Genomic DNA, 18,198 nt, shown 5'->3' on the forward strand with positions numbered 1-18,198 from the left:
AGGTCACGTGGGAGCTTCATTCTGGGAATGCTATCTGAAAATAAAGGCTGCTATTCAAATCATTTCCTATATTATAAGACTCTCCTCGGACTACTACCTGAATACAAGATCCATATTAGCACAAATCAGCAAAGCAGTAAACAGACTTGACATTTTCATTATCCAGCGACAACACAGGGTGACAGGCCAGCTGTGGGAGTTGTGTCTCAGGGACATATTATGGGATTGATCAGGCACCAAAATGCAGTCGTCCAAAAACACTCTCTATCCTAAAACAGCTTCTGCTGCTGAACTCGAGTGATTTTAAACTGAACGAGAGATGGCTTGTTTGAATTGTTTTGCACCGTATGTCAATGTGAAACCGAGGAGGTGCCACGAGGAGGTGCCACGAGGAGGTGGAAGCAAAAATAGCAGCGTGGAGGATATGAGGCGACATCATGTGAGGAACACCAACAATGCTTTGACCACTAAGAAATAATTACAATTTTCAGTGATGAGACAGGCACAATGACAGCATGTATGACCTCTTTCTTACCAGCAGGTGGCAGTAGAGTCATAGCTAACCCAGCACTTCAAATCTAAGCTCCTCCCCCTTCAACAAACGAGAGATGAGAAGACTTTATTTGGGTAAAAGCCCATAAATAGATGTTCATGTCCATGATTTCACTCAGCAGCTGTTAAATGTAAGAGCTCCTCCTCCTTACACAATAGTCACACAGCATCATTTGATCCATATTAACAGTTTATTGCTTTGGCATAATTTTTTCACACTAGTTACATATAAACATATTTTACAATGTAATATGTATTTATCCAATATTTGGCCTGTGCAACTTTGGCAACAATCTCAGGTATAAACATGTCCTAACAACACCGGTTGTGCATCAGTGAGGATGCAGCTGTGAGGTGCGATAATGTTGAAACTGGATGTCCAAGCTTGTGTAGGCTTGTATTGGCTTTTTCTTGTCACAAAGCACATCCCTGAGCACCAACTCAGGCACACGATAACATGGAGGCACTTTTATCATTTGATCAGGACACACAGGCGCTGTTATGCAAAAACAGAAACATGATCTTGGACAAATCACCGGACATTTCAGACTGGACTGCAGCCTTGTTATTGAATGACTACCGAGCCCTTACTAGACTATAGCAGTTCTGTAACTTCTGCACTGAACACTATCACATTCTAACAAAGTGCTGACCAAAGTTCATATTTACAGAGTGCTATAAGGTCCACAAAAATGTAGAATCTTTGCATGTAATAGCAAAAGGCAAAACATATTGGCAGATAAAACAGTTTGCAGTTTAAGGACTGCTCCCAGATTTCATAAAGGACATGATGTAATACTTTCTGCCTGTGAAGTACCAGTGTGGAGACATTTCCAGCAACTCTCCTTGCACATACACTTTCCCCAAAAGGATGCAAAAAAAAAAAAAAGATCCAGGTATTCTGAATTTCTAAAAGGTAGTCAATGATAATCCTCATTTTGAAAGCTACCAAATGTAACTTTTTGTATGTAAGGAATGTTAGTCCCGCCCCCCTCTCTTCCTCTTCCTCTTCCACAGTTTGTCACATTCTCAACCTGCACTACCCACGACTAGTCAATCAGTTAATACTCCAAATATGTGCAGTGCACTAATACCATTTAATTGCATGAGCCAGCATCCCTAATTTCACAATAAAAACAAATCAGAGATACCAGAGTATGCACAGCTGATCTTCCTCTGTGCTCAGATCTTTTGTTTGGTCAGGCTTTTTGCCATTGCTATTGTTATTTGTAAGAGATCCTGCACTTAAACGCCAAGCAAAAGATTATTATAATGCCAATAATGTTACAAACTATGGCTTTGAATGTCATTTCTTTCCAGACACTCATCAAAGGCAGCATTCAGGGATGCATCAATATAAACATTTGTGGTTTCCTTGGAGGAGTCCTTAAGTGTCCTCTGAGGGATCGCTGGGCTGTACCTCCATCAGTCACATCTCAAAATGGCGGTACATGCTCTCCACGTAGCTCAGGACCCTTTGCCAGTCAGGACCGCCTGCTCTCAGCATCTCCTCGATGGTCTGTTGAACAAAGATTTACAAGCTTAACGCAAACAAAAGGTACTTTGTGAGTGTTAAAGGGAAGTGAGCTGATATGTTTAAAGACACCAAGTCTTACCAGAGATTGCGCAACCCCAACAGCCTCTCCTGTTTTGAATGCCAGACTTAGATTGTCCCTCTAACCAAGACAAAAGTGAATGGAGAAGTTGAGCATCATAAATCACTTGGTCCTGTGCATTCGAGAGTCACCAGGCACAGCTCCTACCTTGTTCTCTAGACTGAGGGTGCTGTAAGGGATGTGCGAGGGGAGGTAGGTGTGGTAGACAGCACAGAACGCCAGGCCATCGGCCCAGCTGCTGCTGAAGTTGGTAATGTCAATATTCTGCATGAAAATAAAAGACATGCAAATATAGTGAGTTCCAATCTCATGATGGACTCGTGCTGTTGTTTTGGAAAAGAACTGGTTTATTACAGTTATTACTCGTGTGTTTAAGTCCTCTGTAAACTGTACTAGCTGTAGGTGACATGCAGTTGAGCTTTAAGAGAGACATGTGTTAATTACAACCAGGACCACCTTGTAGCCTTGTGTTCGGCTCTGACACCAGCGGAGCAGCGAGTTTCTCTTGGAGCCTCCATGGCGACGCAGCAGCAGGTTGAAACCATCCTGGGACCTGACAGCAAGATGCAAACACAGCAAGACGTGAAGTCAGTTATGAATCAAGCTTTTGTAAAGAGAGATTTAAAAAAAACTCTGGTCACAGTTGATTCAGCTATTGAACAGAAAACTTAATTTACACATCGACTGAAGTAAAAGAGGTGTTTTGGCTCCAATAGTGAGCTTTATAATTTCACAAGACAAATGTGCTTTTGTCAAAACAAGTAATTAGATTTAAAACGGATGCTTCAATTAGGTTGGTCTTAATGATAGAGTGGTATGTCAGTGTGTGAGTGTGTGTGTGGACTCACTTTGTGGGTGGTAACTCAGTGAGGGCTGAGTTGTACTTGTTTAGAGACTCTTCACGTTTTCCTGCAAACAAAAGCAACAATACTGCATAATCTCAGTGAGCTGTCATTACGACCTCTCAGAGCGGTAGAGTTGTGAAAGTGAACCTATAGTACAGTGAAATGGACGACTCTAAAACCAAAACAATGAGACGATGATACTTTATATTTAAAACAACCGAGTAGGTGAAGCTTTAAAGGTACACACACACTCACCGGTGTCATTGCTCGACCTGCCATCTTGCCAATCGAGACTTCTTCGATCTCTTTGGTTCCCCAAGTTCTTGAAAACAAAATTCATTCAAATTAGGTTGGGCAGCAAACCGTACTAATAAAACACATAAACATTTCCTGATCAACAGTCAAATTCTAATAACAGTCTTCTGTAAGATCCAGTATCTCACCTTGTTTGTAGGTGCCACTGTGGTGGCGGTGTTGGACTGGGAGACACCATTCTGCATGGTAGGGGACTCTGAGGACGCCGGTAATCTGGACAGGCTTCTGCAGAACAGTAATAAGAACAGACCTGATAAACCAGACCAACTGTTGTTGATGGCATCGTGTCTACCACAGCTGTTTCATGAGTTCCAGCGGTACATTGAACTGTTCAAAATGTCCTTAAGTGTCCCAGTGATGCTCTGCGGATTGAGTGTCACACATTCAGAAGAAACCACAACCACAGTCCAGACCGAAGTTGGTGACTGCTGTTTGTTTTTGCAGGCTATGCCAGAGACAAGAATGTGGAAGACAGAGAGGCTTTGTTTTGAAATATCTATCTGAACCCACTCAAGTGCCACGTACACACCAAAAAAAAGCTTTATTAGTGTGCTGCAGAAATACTATTTGTTTTTTTGTATTTCGAGATCAACTTGTTTATCTCACCTTGACCTCTCAGTAGTTAGCGCCCTCCGTGTCTCACTGGATCGCGCCTCCTCGCCACTCATGGCCTCATTGGTCACATTTCTCAGGTAACGCTGAGTCACTGCTTTACAGTCTTTCCTCACCTCCCCGCTGACAACGTTCTTCATCACTTCATTCTGACTCCTACTTTCCACCCCTTCTCGTCCCAGCCTGAACACCCCGCTCTCCCTGCCCCTCTGGGCTCCTTCTTTGCTTTCAGAGTTGCTGGGTTCACTGTTGGGCCTCTCTGGTTCCGGACATGGAGCCCGGGTTTTGTCTTGAGGCTGGCTGAGAGTCGCCAGTCTCTGCCTGCTCTCCCTCAACTCTCCTCTAAGGGTGATCAATTGCATATCAGCCTCCTTCTGCCTCTGCTGGGCAGCAGCCAGCTCCCTTCCAACATCTTTGTGGGCCGTCCGGAGAGCCGTCAGCTCTTCTTCGGCCTCAGCTCTTAGGCGGTCTGCCACCGCCACTGCCACCTGGAGGTCAGCCTGGAACTGCAGCCATTCCCCACGCTCTGTCTGGAACGGAAAAAAAAAATGGTGTTTTTATTCAAAGAACGGTGATAGCCCATCTAGTTGAGGACACTTTGCAGTTTATATTACCAGTCATCTTAGACATGTCAGACTATTACTGTTAAACATCATTCATTTCAAAGTATTTGTACGTTTGGTAAATTATTTATAATTTGACTTAAGTGCTATGAGGCTGCACATCACAGCTGAGCTCTCAGCTATACAACTGTCAGCATTCAAGCATGCTCCCATCAGAAATGATAACATACAGCAAGTATATTGTTCACAAACTTAGTTAGCAACAGACTTTGAAGGAAATGTCATTAGTTTTGCAGATAATTCGGCATAAAATAAAGCACAAATTTAGCTGCGATAACTCTTTTCGAAGAATCAAGATCATTTTTACTTCCACAAGATTAAAACTGGCATATTCAAACCCAAACTGGATCTGATTGCCAAAAGCAGATATAGCTGAAAGCTTTGCAAACAATGACTATAATCAAATGAACAATCAAATATCCATTTGGTCCTCATTAGTACACAACAAGTTGAACTGAGCTGAGCGGCAAGACTCAGCAAGCCGAGAGAATCAGAGCTGGCAAGACAAATTCTAATGAGGCATAAATGAATCACAAGCCAAAAATGTTTTAATGAAGTTTTTAAAGAAAACATAACTCTAACAAGTTTGGACACAGAAAAAAAAAAACATTTTGGGAGCCAGATTGCATTGTGAAACTGTCCTTAGTGTCACAATCACTGTGTGTGCAAACCTTTAGAAAAAAAGCAGCGTCGTTAAATATTAAATAAACCAATTCAGTTTCATATCTGTGAGGGTGAGTGATGTAGAAAAAGTTTTCAGTTTTCATTGTCGTCTCAGACGTGCACAAACACAAGTCCAGACATTAAAAGAGGCACTTAAACCAATGAAGCCAAGAGGTAAATGATACCAGACTATTAAAAAATGTTAAGCAACCATCATCATAAAAAGAGAGGCGGAGGGGGTGTTTAAAAAAAAAAGGAAAAAGAAGTAAGGAAGGACAATAAAAGAGGTTGAAATCGCACACAGACTGTGAAGCAATGCGAGCCAGAGAACTGTGATAGAGTGCTGAAAGCAAAGAGGTTGGGAAGGTTGGTAATTAGATGAAGAATGGATGGAGATGTGGAGGAGGAGGCGAAGTTGGAGCCAAGTCGCTCCCTCATCTGACCAGTGACTCAAGACCACAGCTGGACCCCATTACACACACACACACACACACACACACACACACACACACACACACACACACACACACACACACACACACACACACACACACACACACACACACACACACACACACACACACATCTCCCTTATTCTTTTACCTCAACACTAAACCACATCGCCAAGTTTTCACACACACGTCGTCCACATATTCAGGAGAAGCTGAAGCACACCGGCAACATGAGGAGCAGGATAGTGATTCCGGTTTGGAGTTCAAGAACTTCTATATTAAGTAATACCAAAACACCCACTGGGACGTGGAGGATCTCACCTTCAGAGTCTTTGTTATCTGGATGTGGACACTCCAACTGGAGCATGTCTGTTTAAAGAAACAGGAAGGGGCTCTGCTCCGTTCACGCTGAGATAAGGGTGTGGATTGTCAGACTTTGAACGCACACACTGCCTCGGCCCCTCCAGACCTGACCTAGTGCCCCACTGCATGACCAGATGTGCTATCCAGACTTCACACACACACACACACACACACACACACACACACACACACACACACACACACACACACACACACACACACACACACACACACACACACACACACACACACACACACACACACTTGTCTATACTCTTGATGCACATCTGATTTCCTGTTCATTCCTGGAAGAGGGCCGGGACACTTGGAGATTGTACACTAGTGCATGTGTGTGCTCTGTCCCAAGTTCACCTCCACGCCCAGTATTTACAGCACATCCTTGGAGAATCATCTCATATCTGTAATGGCTTCTCTCTCCAGCTTTCCACAGCATGTGGTGTGTATCCAAAAAGTGGTTTAACACACTTTTACAGGACAGTCAGCGCAGTCACACACATCTACAGAATAAAAGTGCCAAAAATCCCCACAAATCACACACATAAAAAATAAGAGTCTCATAATTACATATCTAAAACTATCAAAACAAAAAGTCACTGCCGTTCACTTTGCATTACAAATTCAACAGAGCCAACACAGTAGACGCCCTCCTCCGATCCGCCCTCTAAACCTCCACATTCAGGCTCTTTTATATCCTGGTTTGCTGAAGCAACCTAGCGAGGAGAAAGAACCTGGAGATCATTCCAGGAAATCTCCGGCAGCGTTCACCTGGAATTGATTCTACAGCAGGGCTTTGAGATCAACTAAATCTCCTGAAGGGGAACACAAATTGGACCAACCACCCACACACACCCACTACATAACCATGAATGGAGTGTTTTCAATTTTGATGGTTAAGACAAATGAAGACTGGTCGTACACATAAGCACAGACAGATGGTACATTGGATAACATCCTTAGTAGTTCGTTGCACATTGTGTCGTCATGTGTCTTTTTAGAATTCAGTTAAACAGCACATAGGAAATAGATTACGGCTGCTGGACAGACAGATAAAGACCGAGTGATGAGGACAGATGAAGGAGAGGCTTAGCGTTCAAAATAATACTCTAAGAAAAGTGGCTCCTTAAATACTTACAGAATTGGGTGGGATCAAATAAAAAATAAAAAAAGGGCTTAAGCCAGCTGGGGTCAGATGAAAAGATGTATGGAAGTGAAGGACGGAGTCGGATGGGACGAAGCGAGATAGCGGAGAGGTGAGGAGAAGACGTGAAGGAAGGGAGGGATGAGATAGAGGAGAGGTGAGGAGAAGACGTGAAGGAAGGGAGGGATGAGATAGAGGAGAGGTGAGGAGAAGACGTGAAGGAAGGGAGGGTTGAGATAGAGGAGAGGTGAGGAGAAGACGTGAAGGAAGGGAGGGATGAGATAGAGGAGAGGTGAGGAGAAGACGTGAAGGAAGGGAGGGATGAGATAGAGGAGAGGTGAGGAGAAGACGTGAAGGAAGGGAGGGATGAGATAGAGGAGAAGACGTGAAGGAAGGGAGGGATGAGATAGAGGAGAAGACGTGAAGGAAGGGAGGGATGAGATAGAGGAGAGGTGAGGAGAAGACGTGAAGGAAGGGAGGGATGAGATAAAGACCACCAGTGCAGGAGAAGTTTGAATTGTTTGAGTTGTAGAGCTCAGGGTGGAGCGGTCAGCTGTCTGATGGAGAAAGAAAAGGCAAAGAGGCACAGTGAGGGAGGGGTGGGGGGTGGGGGTGGGGGCGTCCTCTGAAGCTAAAACCTGCTGCACTCGCCAAGACTTTCAAAGCACCCGTACGTGTTTGTGAGTCTTCTGTCTCACGTGCAGCGCACACACAAAAACACATGGCCGGCCGGCCGGCCAGCCACTTCCCCCCCCCCCCCCCCCCACACACACACACACACACACACCGCCCAGCACAAAACAAAACAAGTTCTGTCTTCTGAACAGCCGATTGTGAACCCCCTCCTCCACACTCCACAAAAAGGATCCCAGGACGGCAGGGCAGACGGTGAGGGTTCATAAAGTCGGGCTTTGCGAGCTTATATCACCCGTAAACACGGGGTTGGATTGCTCCATTTCCATAACACGGCTACTTCTCAGTGCTATACCACAGTCTCTCTGAGGTTTAGCTGGCCTGTGTGAGGTTTATATTTCTATGTCCATGATAGGGATGTGGGAAAGTCAAAGAAAGAGGAGGGAGGGACTGCTGAGATTGGATATCAAGTAGAAAAGAGCTGACATCACCGATACTGTCATGTGATTCAGATTTACACTTGCAAATATAATGCAATTAAAACAAGTCTAATACATGCAAAAAAATAAATTCAAAAGAATAATAGAAGTGAGTACAGCAGTGACACAAAGGGAAGAAGAGAAGAGGAAAAGCGTCCGGGACGAGGGAGGCACACCGTGGGTCGTATTCCAGCTGCTGTAATCTGTGGCAGATCTGGAGGAAGCCGAGAGCCTCTGGCTACAATCCTCATAAGGGAGGGTCAGGAACTGGAACCAACGACTAACAGGAAATTACCAAAGAATATCACCATCCTCATAAGAGCAGGGAACGCCTGAGCAGATGGTCTGAACAATCCTTGCAGAATTTTATTTTATTCTCATCAGACTTGGGTTATTCAACTTTGGAGTTAGGACCTATTAATGGGTCAATCCAAAATAGCTGCTGGACAGCCGCTTTCTGCCGAAGCTCCGAGGGAGACATTCAAGCTTCCTTCTTTCTTATAACAATGAAAGCAACAGGTGTCCTGCTGACATACTGGATTCATGATTCCCCTTTAGAAGGAGCCACAATCATACTGTGGGCATCCGTCTTTGATTCACTCTCTCTTCTCGGACAGCAGATGATCGCAATGATTTTCCTCTTTTGGGCCTCTCAGGAGAATCGGAGGACAGGAAGATCTTCATTAGAGGAGCTGCAGCTCCCAACGGGCCGAGTGGGGCCGAAGCCAAGGCCTATTGTGATGGGGGGAGGGCATGTGGATGGGGGTGTTATCTCCTGGCTGAAAGGTCACTACGCTACGCTGACTTGTGCTCAACTTCCTGTTTACATACGTATTTATCACGCTCAGCTGTTGCAACAAAAAGTCGTTGTTTTTTTTTTTTGCTCATGTATGAAAAATAGGACTAATGAGAGGAAATGTGTTCATTTGATGAGAAAAACGAAACACAAAAACTATAATCTTTGGACGACGCATGTGTTTTATGTTAGTGTGGTCCCACATTAAGTGTTCACTAAACTCGGGGAGGATTCGGTGACCCGTCACTTATCATAATAAGTGCACGGCTAAAAATTGGAAGAGTAAACTTTCAAACACCTCTCACCTGCAAAGTACTCTTCAGACTCTTTACTTCTGTCAGCAGATGCTTCAGTATCTCTGGGGGACGGAGACATAAATGTCAGAAGACATCACACGCATAACAAACACAAAAATGACAAGGAAATAGAGTTGCCCTTCTTAAAACAGGGAAATGTGAGGCACACAATCAAATGAAAAGTTGTAGTACTCTAATAAAAACTTTGTATGACTGAAAATTATTATTATTATTATTATTATTATCACTTGCGGGGAAATATATTAAAAACTGTAATGCTATCGCTGCGACAGACTCATTTCCGTCTTGCCTGTTGTGTTCAGGGTCCCGTGCTGACCGTCAGAAAGACCCAGCGTCGTCCTGCACTCCTCCAGCAGCTTCTCCACTTCCTCGTCCTGGATGTCCTTCGCTTCGTGACTCGGCAGCAGAGACTGACTCAAACCACTGTCCCGTTCCCTCCAGCTCTGGCCCATTGAGCCCGCGACCACAGGGGAGGAACTACACTTAGAGGAGGGAATCTTTACGGGGCTGACAGCGACACTCTTCCCTTGGGAGACTGGAGTCCTCGGGGTGGAGGTAGGAGGACCCCCATTCCTCCCCACAGCAGCTTGCCTTCGGGGTGCCACGGTACTTCCTGGTTTGCTGTGCACCGGGCTAACTGCAGGAATTGTGGAGCTGTTTGAGCTGACCGGTGGATGAGGCCTCCAATCAGGAGGAGGGACGGGAGCGCCGGTACTTGTCGGGGTGCTGGGCTGCGATTTCTTCCCACTGGATGTGAAGATCGCTAGCGGAGGTGGAGATGAAACTGGGGCCGCAGGGGAAAGTTGAAATTGGGCGACGCCGGGCATGAAAGCAGCCTCATCGCTCTGTGGAGTAGTAGGTGGTGTGTGGAAACTGTCCACATGGGGTCCTAGAAACAAAATAAGAATCATTTCAGATTGATTAGAAAGAAAAATATATATTTCAATAAACAAGTGAGTTTATTTATATTGGACATTCATACCCAATTTAGTTTGAGCAAAGAATTAAGACACAGAATGAACATAAATCACATCGACTTCCTAAGGAAGCAATAAGTAAATAAATAAGTAAAAGAGCTTTTGGATTGCAGGGGAACTGGAAAGAGACACAACAAAAACACACTTTAAAAAAAGAAGGCAGAATGAAGCCAGCGGTCTGACATCTTGACACTGAAAGCATCATTCAGTGACGAGAGCAGAACAACACTGGCCTCAGTGACCAGCTGAACACCCGGCCGGGCCCCTGAAGATGAATGCTGTAATACACATTCCGCTCAGACTGCTCATCCACAACGTTGGTGAGACGCTCATTCTCCGAATTCAGGAACACCACGTACACAGAGGGACAAATGTTCCCCTTGTGGAGACGGATTCACGGCAGTGGGCCACCAGCACATTTCCACACTTGACACAATAACATTTCCACTTTTTGGGCTCAGCATTCCTCGTCCATCCCAGCATGCCACCAACAACAACCAATGGGCAAAGTGTCTCCTGCTTTTCTTTCCTCTCTGTCCTTGTTTGGACAAAAGCCTCACTGCTTTTTCTCAAGTGATGTAAGAGCAGAAGTTGAACATTTGAACATTTGAAAGTTATGCACCACCTGCTGCAAGGCCAAATCACCGAGGAAGAATGACAGGGTTGTCTAATAACGCTCTCACGCCACTCCTGCTTTTTATTTCTTCATTCCAGACCTTAATGTGCTCGTCCAACCATGGGCATGGGTGGCAGGTTGACTGAATGAGAGAGAGAGTGTGTGTGTGTGTGTGTGTGTGTGTGTGTGTGTGTGTGTGTGTGTGTGTGTGTGTGTGTGTGTGTGTGTGTCAGATAGCATTAGGCTTCCTATGATTAATCCGCTGCCCTTGTGCTGAGCTGGGGAATTCTGCCGATTCATCACAGCTGGCCCGGCGGGGCCAGAACGAATCACAGGGGGACGCGAGGAGAATGACCACTCACTGAGCAACACACAGGAGGGCTGCCAAAATTCCTGCTGCTGCTGCGCACACACACACACACACACACACACACACACACACACACACACACACACACACACACACACACACACACTTCCCGCGTGTTTCTCCTTTTGTTGCTTTCAGTTTCCTGATTACTCCTCATCCACGCCGCTTTTTGGGGATTCTAGTGTGCTGCTCTTCCTGCATCTCCTTCTCCCATCACATCCTCCTCCTCCTCCTCCTCTTCCTCCCTCTCCTCCGACTACATGAACCAAAGCTTTGAGATGTGTTGCCATTATTCTCAAAAAGCCTTAAAATGTGAGACCTGTACACACACACACACACACACACACACACACACACACACACACACACACACACACACACACACACACACACACACACACACCACGTTATCAGCCACCTGTGCAAAGTGCCAAATGTTTGAAATCCATTTTAGAATACAGAGACACAGCAAAGAAGGTTCAAAGGGGCGATTTGAACAGTCGAAAAGGAATGTGTGTGTGTGTGTGTGTGTGTGTGTGTGTGTGTGTGTGCGTGCGTGTGTGTGTGTGTGTGTGTGTGTGTTAGTGGTGACCTACCTGTGGGTCCATGGCCGTCCTTGCTGGAAAAGTTCCCCATACTGCAGTAACAGTGTTTGGGCCGGTGATGCAGCCCTGCAGCTTGTTGCTCTCTCACTCAGATCAGTGGCACTGTGGAGGTGACCTACACACACACACACACACACACACACACACACACACACACACACACAGTAAGACGTCATGCACTTGTGCACTGTTAACCAACAAAAAGAATTCAGTGACAACAGGTCTGGACACAACCGACATTGATTTCTGGTAAACTGCTGGTGGATTGAGAGTTTACAAGATCTCAAGCTGCTCGTTTCAGTGGAAAGAAAAGCAGCGTCTTCATACAGGGAGACTAAATCACCAGGACACAGTACGAAGAGTCCAACAAAGCTGTTGGCATGTCGGGTTTAAATGCATCATGAATGAGTATCAAGAGCAATGCTCCAAAATCAACCTAGAAGCAGCAAATCCGCGCTAGAGAACTTCTAAATAAACCAAACTGGTAATAAAACAGATGGATTTGATCAAACGGAACATCGTTGTTCTGGAGACGAAGAGACGAAGCAACAAAAACATTCAGCCACAAGTCGGAGTAAAGTCGAAGTGAACAGAGAAGTAACAACTACTAACCTTTCGTCCACCACGTGAACACGCAGCCTATAAATTTGTTTCAAAAAGTCAGAAAAGTGGATACAAACCGCGGGAAGAGGATGAATAAATCCGAAATCTTTCTGCGTTTGGTGAACTCTTCTTCTTCTTCTTCTTCTTCTTCTCCTCCTCCTCCTCCTCCTCCACGCTGTTGTTTCTCCAGCAGCTGCTCAACCGAGCGCACCGCCGCGCTGCGTCTTGGCCGAGGAGAGGCGACGGCACAGAGAAATGCAAATGCAGCTCCTACAGAGCAACATTTAATCCAGGCAACATTTTGCTCTCGATAAAAAGACAAAACCAGCTTTTAATCCGCACAACAAAGCAAAGACAGAAACCAAGTCCGGCCATGGATGACCGATGGCACCGATATCCGCTGGATGTGTCCGCTGGAGGGCACAGTTCGCCTGTGTTCGGATAACCTGTTGCCTCCGGGATGTACTGGCCATCTCCACTTATTTCCGGATTTATTGTGAGGCAGGTGACCCACTGACCCACTGTAGACGGCTCCGGGCTGAGCAATTCTACATTTGTACATTTGTATAGTTTAAATTCGTTCAAACTTTCCCATTTGTTTGGATTCCACCAGTGAATGTTTGAGAAGAGTACTGTTAGAGGCAGATCAATTGTATTCCTTTTTTTGTACACATATTTGATCGTTTTTAATTGTTATGTAATGTTATGTAATCTAACAAGACGTTGGAAGTTCAGTGATATTTTTGGGTCTAGTAAACTGCTGAGAAATCTTCTGATGCTTTTTTGGTTTAATTTATTCGGCCCCTGATGGTGCCAAAGCCCTATTGTTCTTCAAGGAATTATTATTCCGCGTTATTATTATTCTCCGTAAACAACTGCATTTTTGGAGGCTTTATCATGTTCAAAACTCATGAAAGTTGGTACACTAGCGCCCCCTAAACAGATGCACCGGCGGCCACATTTACCTACATGCACGAAATCCGGTGGACACGTGTATTACACCGAGATGTAAAAAAAAAAAAGTGACCCAAACTTCACTTTTGATAGTATAATTTGGACAAAATGCTACAGTAGGATTTTTTTTTTGGAAAGTGATGACAAAGGGTGGAACCGAACCCTTGACCTCCTTACTGAGAGGCAGCAGTGCGACCAAAATTGCCACAGACATTCTTTGGATAGTAGATATCGGTGTTTTCAAAGGGGTCTGCAGTCATATATAAGGGTAAGTCACAAGTGTTCGAGTTTCACACTAATACCAAACCAAAGGTCAACAACAATACTAAACTTTAAATCATGTTTTAATAATTAAGTTTGAATTTATTTGACTTCAGTCACGATTACAATTGTGCTTTTCTTTAATCCTTGTTACATCAAAACAACATGAATTACAATTGAACTAAAAACATTTATTTCTTGGTACAAAAAGAAACAATCTGAGCAGCAGCTGTGACTAAAGTGCAACAGAGCAGAGTGTTTGCCAAATGCTTTTATTTCATAAATCTACTCCAACATCTTTTCATTAAATAATAATGATCCTACTAACAAAGTGAATCTCTCCCTCAATGGGCTCAACTCAAGTTTGGAGACCTTCACCAACTGTAATGGAGGAGCACTGATGTGTGACACCTGCAGCTCGCTGACAGATGAACACTTTGCTTTCAAACATTTCCCTGCATTTTGTTTTATTCCAAACAGCAAATATGTTTTCAGATACTCCTTTTCTTCAGCGAGCTGTCCCCATCATAAACTGTACAACGCCGGCTGAAACACTGAGGAGGAGACAAGCTCTCCTTCCCTCACTTTCTGATTGAGATCAATAGGTTTCCACAGTGCTCTGTCCTCACTGTGCACCACTGCAGTAAAAAGAGAATCCATCAAAACCAGCCAGGTGCATACGCAGCCTCCAGCCCATACCCACATCGATTTCACAACTCCTGGGAGCGCAGCCCGAACACAACTGGAGAAGGAAGTTTGTTGCAGGCGTGATAGATTCTTTCAGGTTCGGACTATAGACCCGGTAAAGACCATCCGTGTTGACTACGTACGTGAATGTCGTATATTTCGTCCTGTTAGACGTACCATTTTCCCCTGCATGTATCTGTTGTTCTGAGTCCATTACTGCCCCATTAGTAAATTGTTTATAGGTGCCAGTCTGTGTCCAGAACAAGGTGAACAATTGCTCAGCGTCTGATGCCAGTTGGAGCCATTATCTCCCCTCTGCTGAGTGGATTACGACCACTTTGTTGGTGACCTGCTGCGCTGGCGTTCTGGAGAGACCGCTATCAGGGCTGTAAAAACTCCCAATACGACATAACTATCCGCATGTCCAATTTGGCAGACAGACAGAGATGGCTCTTCAGCTATATGAAAAAAATGGATGACAGGGTCTGACTGACCTCTAACTGATAAAACACTCCACCTTTCTCACCATCCTCCCTTTTCACAACTTTGCAGAATTCTGTAAACGTCCTCCACCGTATGTCCACTGCTCGCGGAGACATAAAACTCTCCCCTTAATGACTTATGTGGCAACATCCAACATAAGAGATGGTAAATAAAGACAGCGTAATCCTGTGCAACCCATAAGGCACAGCACGCATTCTCAACCACACTCAGTGTCTCGCCAAAGTCCTCGTTCGCTGCAACATCTTTGGGTGTAGACACAAATGAAAACACCGACTCTATAATCTCTAAATTCACGTGTGACAGCGGGACAAAAGGTGGACACCGCAGGGGGAATGCGACAACGGTGGGATGCACACGACCTGCTTGCCTCTCACGTTTGCCTGTTTGTCTCTTTAATACCAGATTAGGTTAATGAGTGCGTGCCAGGAGTGATTTTCCTCCAGGGATAATCCCCGCTGAGGACACAGGGTTGACCCGGAGGAATCACCAGTGTAGCCTGTCCACCTGCCTCCTGCAGTGAATCAACAATGCGAATGAGAAATCCAACGCGGTGTATTTGTGTTTACACGACTCATGTTTTGGTATCACATGTACTTAACTGTGTTTCTAAACCACAAAAGTGCCTTTCTGTTCTTCACCACTTTGACCAGATCCTCGGAGAATTCAACTTCCTGCGAACAGGAGGCACCCGCCACTGATTCAGCCACAAAGCTAACCCGTGTCTTCCACCGCTGTCTCTTGATTGACAGCCAACGTAGACCGCGCCAGAAAACGCCACGGCTTGCTGATGGAGAGCACCTGCTCCTCCTCAGAGGAAATCAGTAGAAGCTATGGGCGAGGATGGGCTGCTCAAGCACTTGCACGTGGCTCTCTGCCTGGGAAATGATGGACGGAGATGGTCACAGAGACGGGGTTGCCAACCATCTGTGTACAGAGCGGCGATGCCAAGCGTCGGTCCCTTTTCACGCCAGGACTCAAAAAAAAGACACACAATGTCTCCAAATTAAACATGTTAGCTCGTTCGAGCCGCATTCAGCGAGTCTCTGGGAAGTTCCAGCATCAGTTACGTACTCATCCAACCATACTCACTGCTTCGTGCCCTCTTTATGCATTAAACACTCTAACGTTCGTGAATAAGTGATACAATCCAGTACAATGTAGACTATATGTATTGCAGTTGTTACATAATCCAATTTACTACAAGATATAATTTAGAATTTCCTGCCAACACACAGGTTCAGTCAGATATCCACACTCGCATGTCTTCAGAGAGCACATGGGCCGCGTCGTGTGCAACGGGCCGGCATAGCTACGATCTGAAGTGTGCAAGTGTAGTCACCGGAACTCAACCTGCGATGCTGACCGATCTCCGTCTAATCTATCATCACGGGAACTTTCTGGCCCACAAATGACAGAGGTGGAATGTCCTGGTAGGCGCCGGCCCGGCGAGTCACATCCAGGACCGGGGTCCTATGTGCCACCGCGCTGGCGTCCGTGTGCGTGCCGACCCACTGCAGCACGCGGCCGGAGGGCCGGTGGTACAGAGCCAACTGCCTGGAGCTGTAGCCGCACATCCCGATGCCCACGGCCCCCAGCAGCACAGCCACACCAGGCATGGTCTTCTCAGCCGCAGGCGCCACAGGCATATTATGGTAGGCCTGGGTCTGAAAGGAGAGAAAAGTGTCCGTGATGAGTGAGGCACAATATACTCACCTCCACCCCCGCCCCATCCCACCCTCCAACCACTGCCGGGGAGATTAAAAACCCATCTTTTCTCATTTACTAAATTGTGGTGTGTCTCTTTAGACAAACAAAAAGCTCATCTATTTTGCGACATGGACAATTTCCCCTGTGGACCCTTGACAATTATAAAGCGCATAGAGTGGCAAATAATAGAAACTTCATAGTTTCTAATGAAGCTGTGTCACAGGCAGTTAAGAAGCCATTTATGTAGCTCACTCACCCGGTTCCCATTTCCACTTACAATGCAATGGACTGTCACGAGCTTGGATTTCTCCTTTGTTTGTGATAAACACGACCACTACTGAGCTAAAGTATAAACTATCCAACAATTATTGGAACAGTAGCCTGGAAATGTCTCCAAATTGTGGTTAGTGTGTATATAATAAGATAGCACTGTCTTTCATCATCTTGTCAAAACTGAATCTGTTGAGACAATAGGACTGAAAAAAAAATGGCAGCATGAGGCTTAGTGAGACAAATGTGCTGTATGAGCCGTCTCTGTCAATAAAACTCCGTGTGCCCATAAAACCGATGCCCTGCAAACACATTATAAAATATATAACATGTTTGGCTCTCAGAACTGCCAAACTTCTGCCACTTATTTGTCTTCTTAAGATGCAATAGAGACAAACTACACATCAAATTCCAGACACTTTGTGCCTTTTGTTTTTTTCATCCTGAAGGTATTAAATTAAAGACGAGTTTCCTGGTGCAGAGACAATGCAATAAAGGGCAAGCCACTGCAGGCAACTTCGAATGACTCAGCACTTTCGACCCCCACTACTCAGTAGTGCAGGCAGTGTTGGTGTCACTGTGCACCTGACGGGAAAAATCAGCTCGATTTGACAAAATAACTGAACTCCTCAGAGGACGGCTCGCACTCACCTGCAGCAGCCTGATGTAGCTGGGAGTCAGTCTCGGGAGTCTGGAAAACATTTTGGAGCCTTCCACGATGCTCTTCAATGGTCTTATTCTCCTTCTCGCTCGGTCAAGCTCCCCCCCGGACGGGAAACCCACGGTCTGAATGTGAACTCTTCAACCTGTGCTCGGCTGTCTGATGCAGGGCAGTCTGCTTAGCTCTTATAACGTCTCTGTCTTGTCTTTGCATAATTGGAAGGCTGCGGGTGGTGAGACTAAGGGGATTACAGGAGCTGGCAAACAGGGAGACTGAAGTCCGTCTGAACAGAGGGCAGGCTGGAAGTACAGGGGTTGGTGAGCCTTTGAGGTCAAAGACCTTTTAGTGGATTCATATTGAAATGACATATGCTGTTTTATAAAATTCAGTACATTAAGTAAACGGTAAATAAAACTAATAAAATCATCATGATGGTTTTTGGATTTATTGTATGCAGAATTCTACGGGATGTACAACAACACAGTTTGTTGTATTTTCTTGCATACGTTTGGGACATTGTGCCTCCTGCAGCACAATAATCTCTTCAGTCATCACATG

At 45.3% G+C, this 18,198-nt stretch overlaps 2 protein-coding genes across 3 annotated transcripts; both read right to left on the bottom strand.

The window, feature by feature from the left end:
- Positions 1-732: 732 nt before the first annotated feature.
- LOC138632945 (cytospin-A) lies at positions 733-13,026 on the bottom strand. Of its 2 annotated transcripts, none has more exons than XM_069718866.1 (12): positions 12,674-13,026; positions 11,985-12,108; positions 9,715-10,314; positions 9,414-9,466; positions 3,935-4,470; positions 3,457-3,553; positions 3,269-3,335; positions 3,017-3,077; positions 2,625-2,721; positions 2,316-2,432; positions 2,169-2,228; positions 733-2,071 (listed from the first exon to the last, which is right to left on the bottom strand). In XM_069718866.1, exons 2-12 carry the CDS (start codon positions 12,022-12,024, stop codon positions 1,982-1,984), a joined length of 1,818 nt encoding a protein of 605 aa, XP_069574967.1. In that variant the 5' UTR covers positions 12,025-12,108; positions 12,674-13,026; the 3' UTR covers positions 733-1,981. The 2 variants fall into 2 exon arrangements, with proteins under 2 accessions (XP_069574967.1, XP_069574968.1); XM_069718867.1 differs by having other exon boundaries at positions 12,606-13,026.
- An 881-nt stretch (positions 13,027-13,907) lies between these two features.
- Positions 13,908-17,888, bottom strand: LOC138632954 (uncharacterized). Its single transcript, XM_069718885.1, has 2 exons — positions 17,631-17,888; positions 13,908-16,666 (listed from the first exon to the last, which is right to left on the bottom strand). The coding sequence occupies exons 1-2, from the start codon at positions 17,679-17,681 to the stop codon at positions 16,376-16,378; spliced, it is 342 nt and encodes a 113-aa protein (XP_069574986.1). The 5' UTR covers positions 17,682-17,888; the 3' UTR covers positions 13,908-16,375.
- Positions 17,889-18,198: the final 310 nt, after the last annotated feature.

This window comes from Brachyistius frenatus, unplaced genomic scaffold (genome assembly GCF_029030835.1).
Source record: "Brachyistius frenatus isolate BFR_SWC_R1_liver_20210118 unplaced genomic scaffold, ASM2903083v1 Contig_201, whole genome shotgun sequence".
Lineage (NCBI taxonomy): Eukaryota > Metazoa > Chordata > Actinopteri > Embiotocidae > Brachyistius > Brachyistius frenatus.

Coding starts and splice junctions, on each gene's coding strand:
- LOC138632945 (XM_069718866.1), bottom strand. CDS start 12,024: ATGGGGAACTTTTCCAGCAAGGACGGCCATGGACCCACAG. Junction 9,467..9,714: donor CGGGACCCTGAACACAACAG/GCAAGACGGAAA, acceptor TCCGTCCCCCAG/AGATACTGAAGCATCTGCTG. Junction 2,722..3,016: donor ACTGAGTTACCACCCACAAA/GTGAGTCCACAC, acceptor TCTTGCTGTCAG/GTCCCAGGATGGTTTCAACC.
- LOC138632954 (XM_069718885.1), bottom strand. CDS start 17,681: ATGTTTTCCAGACTCCCGAGACTGACTCCCAGCTACATCAGGCTGCTG. Junction 16,667..17,630: donor GCTACATCAGGCTGCTGCAG/GTGAGTGCGAGC, acceptor CTCTCCTTTCAG/ACCCAGGCCTACCATAATAT.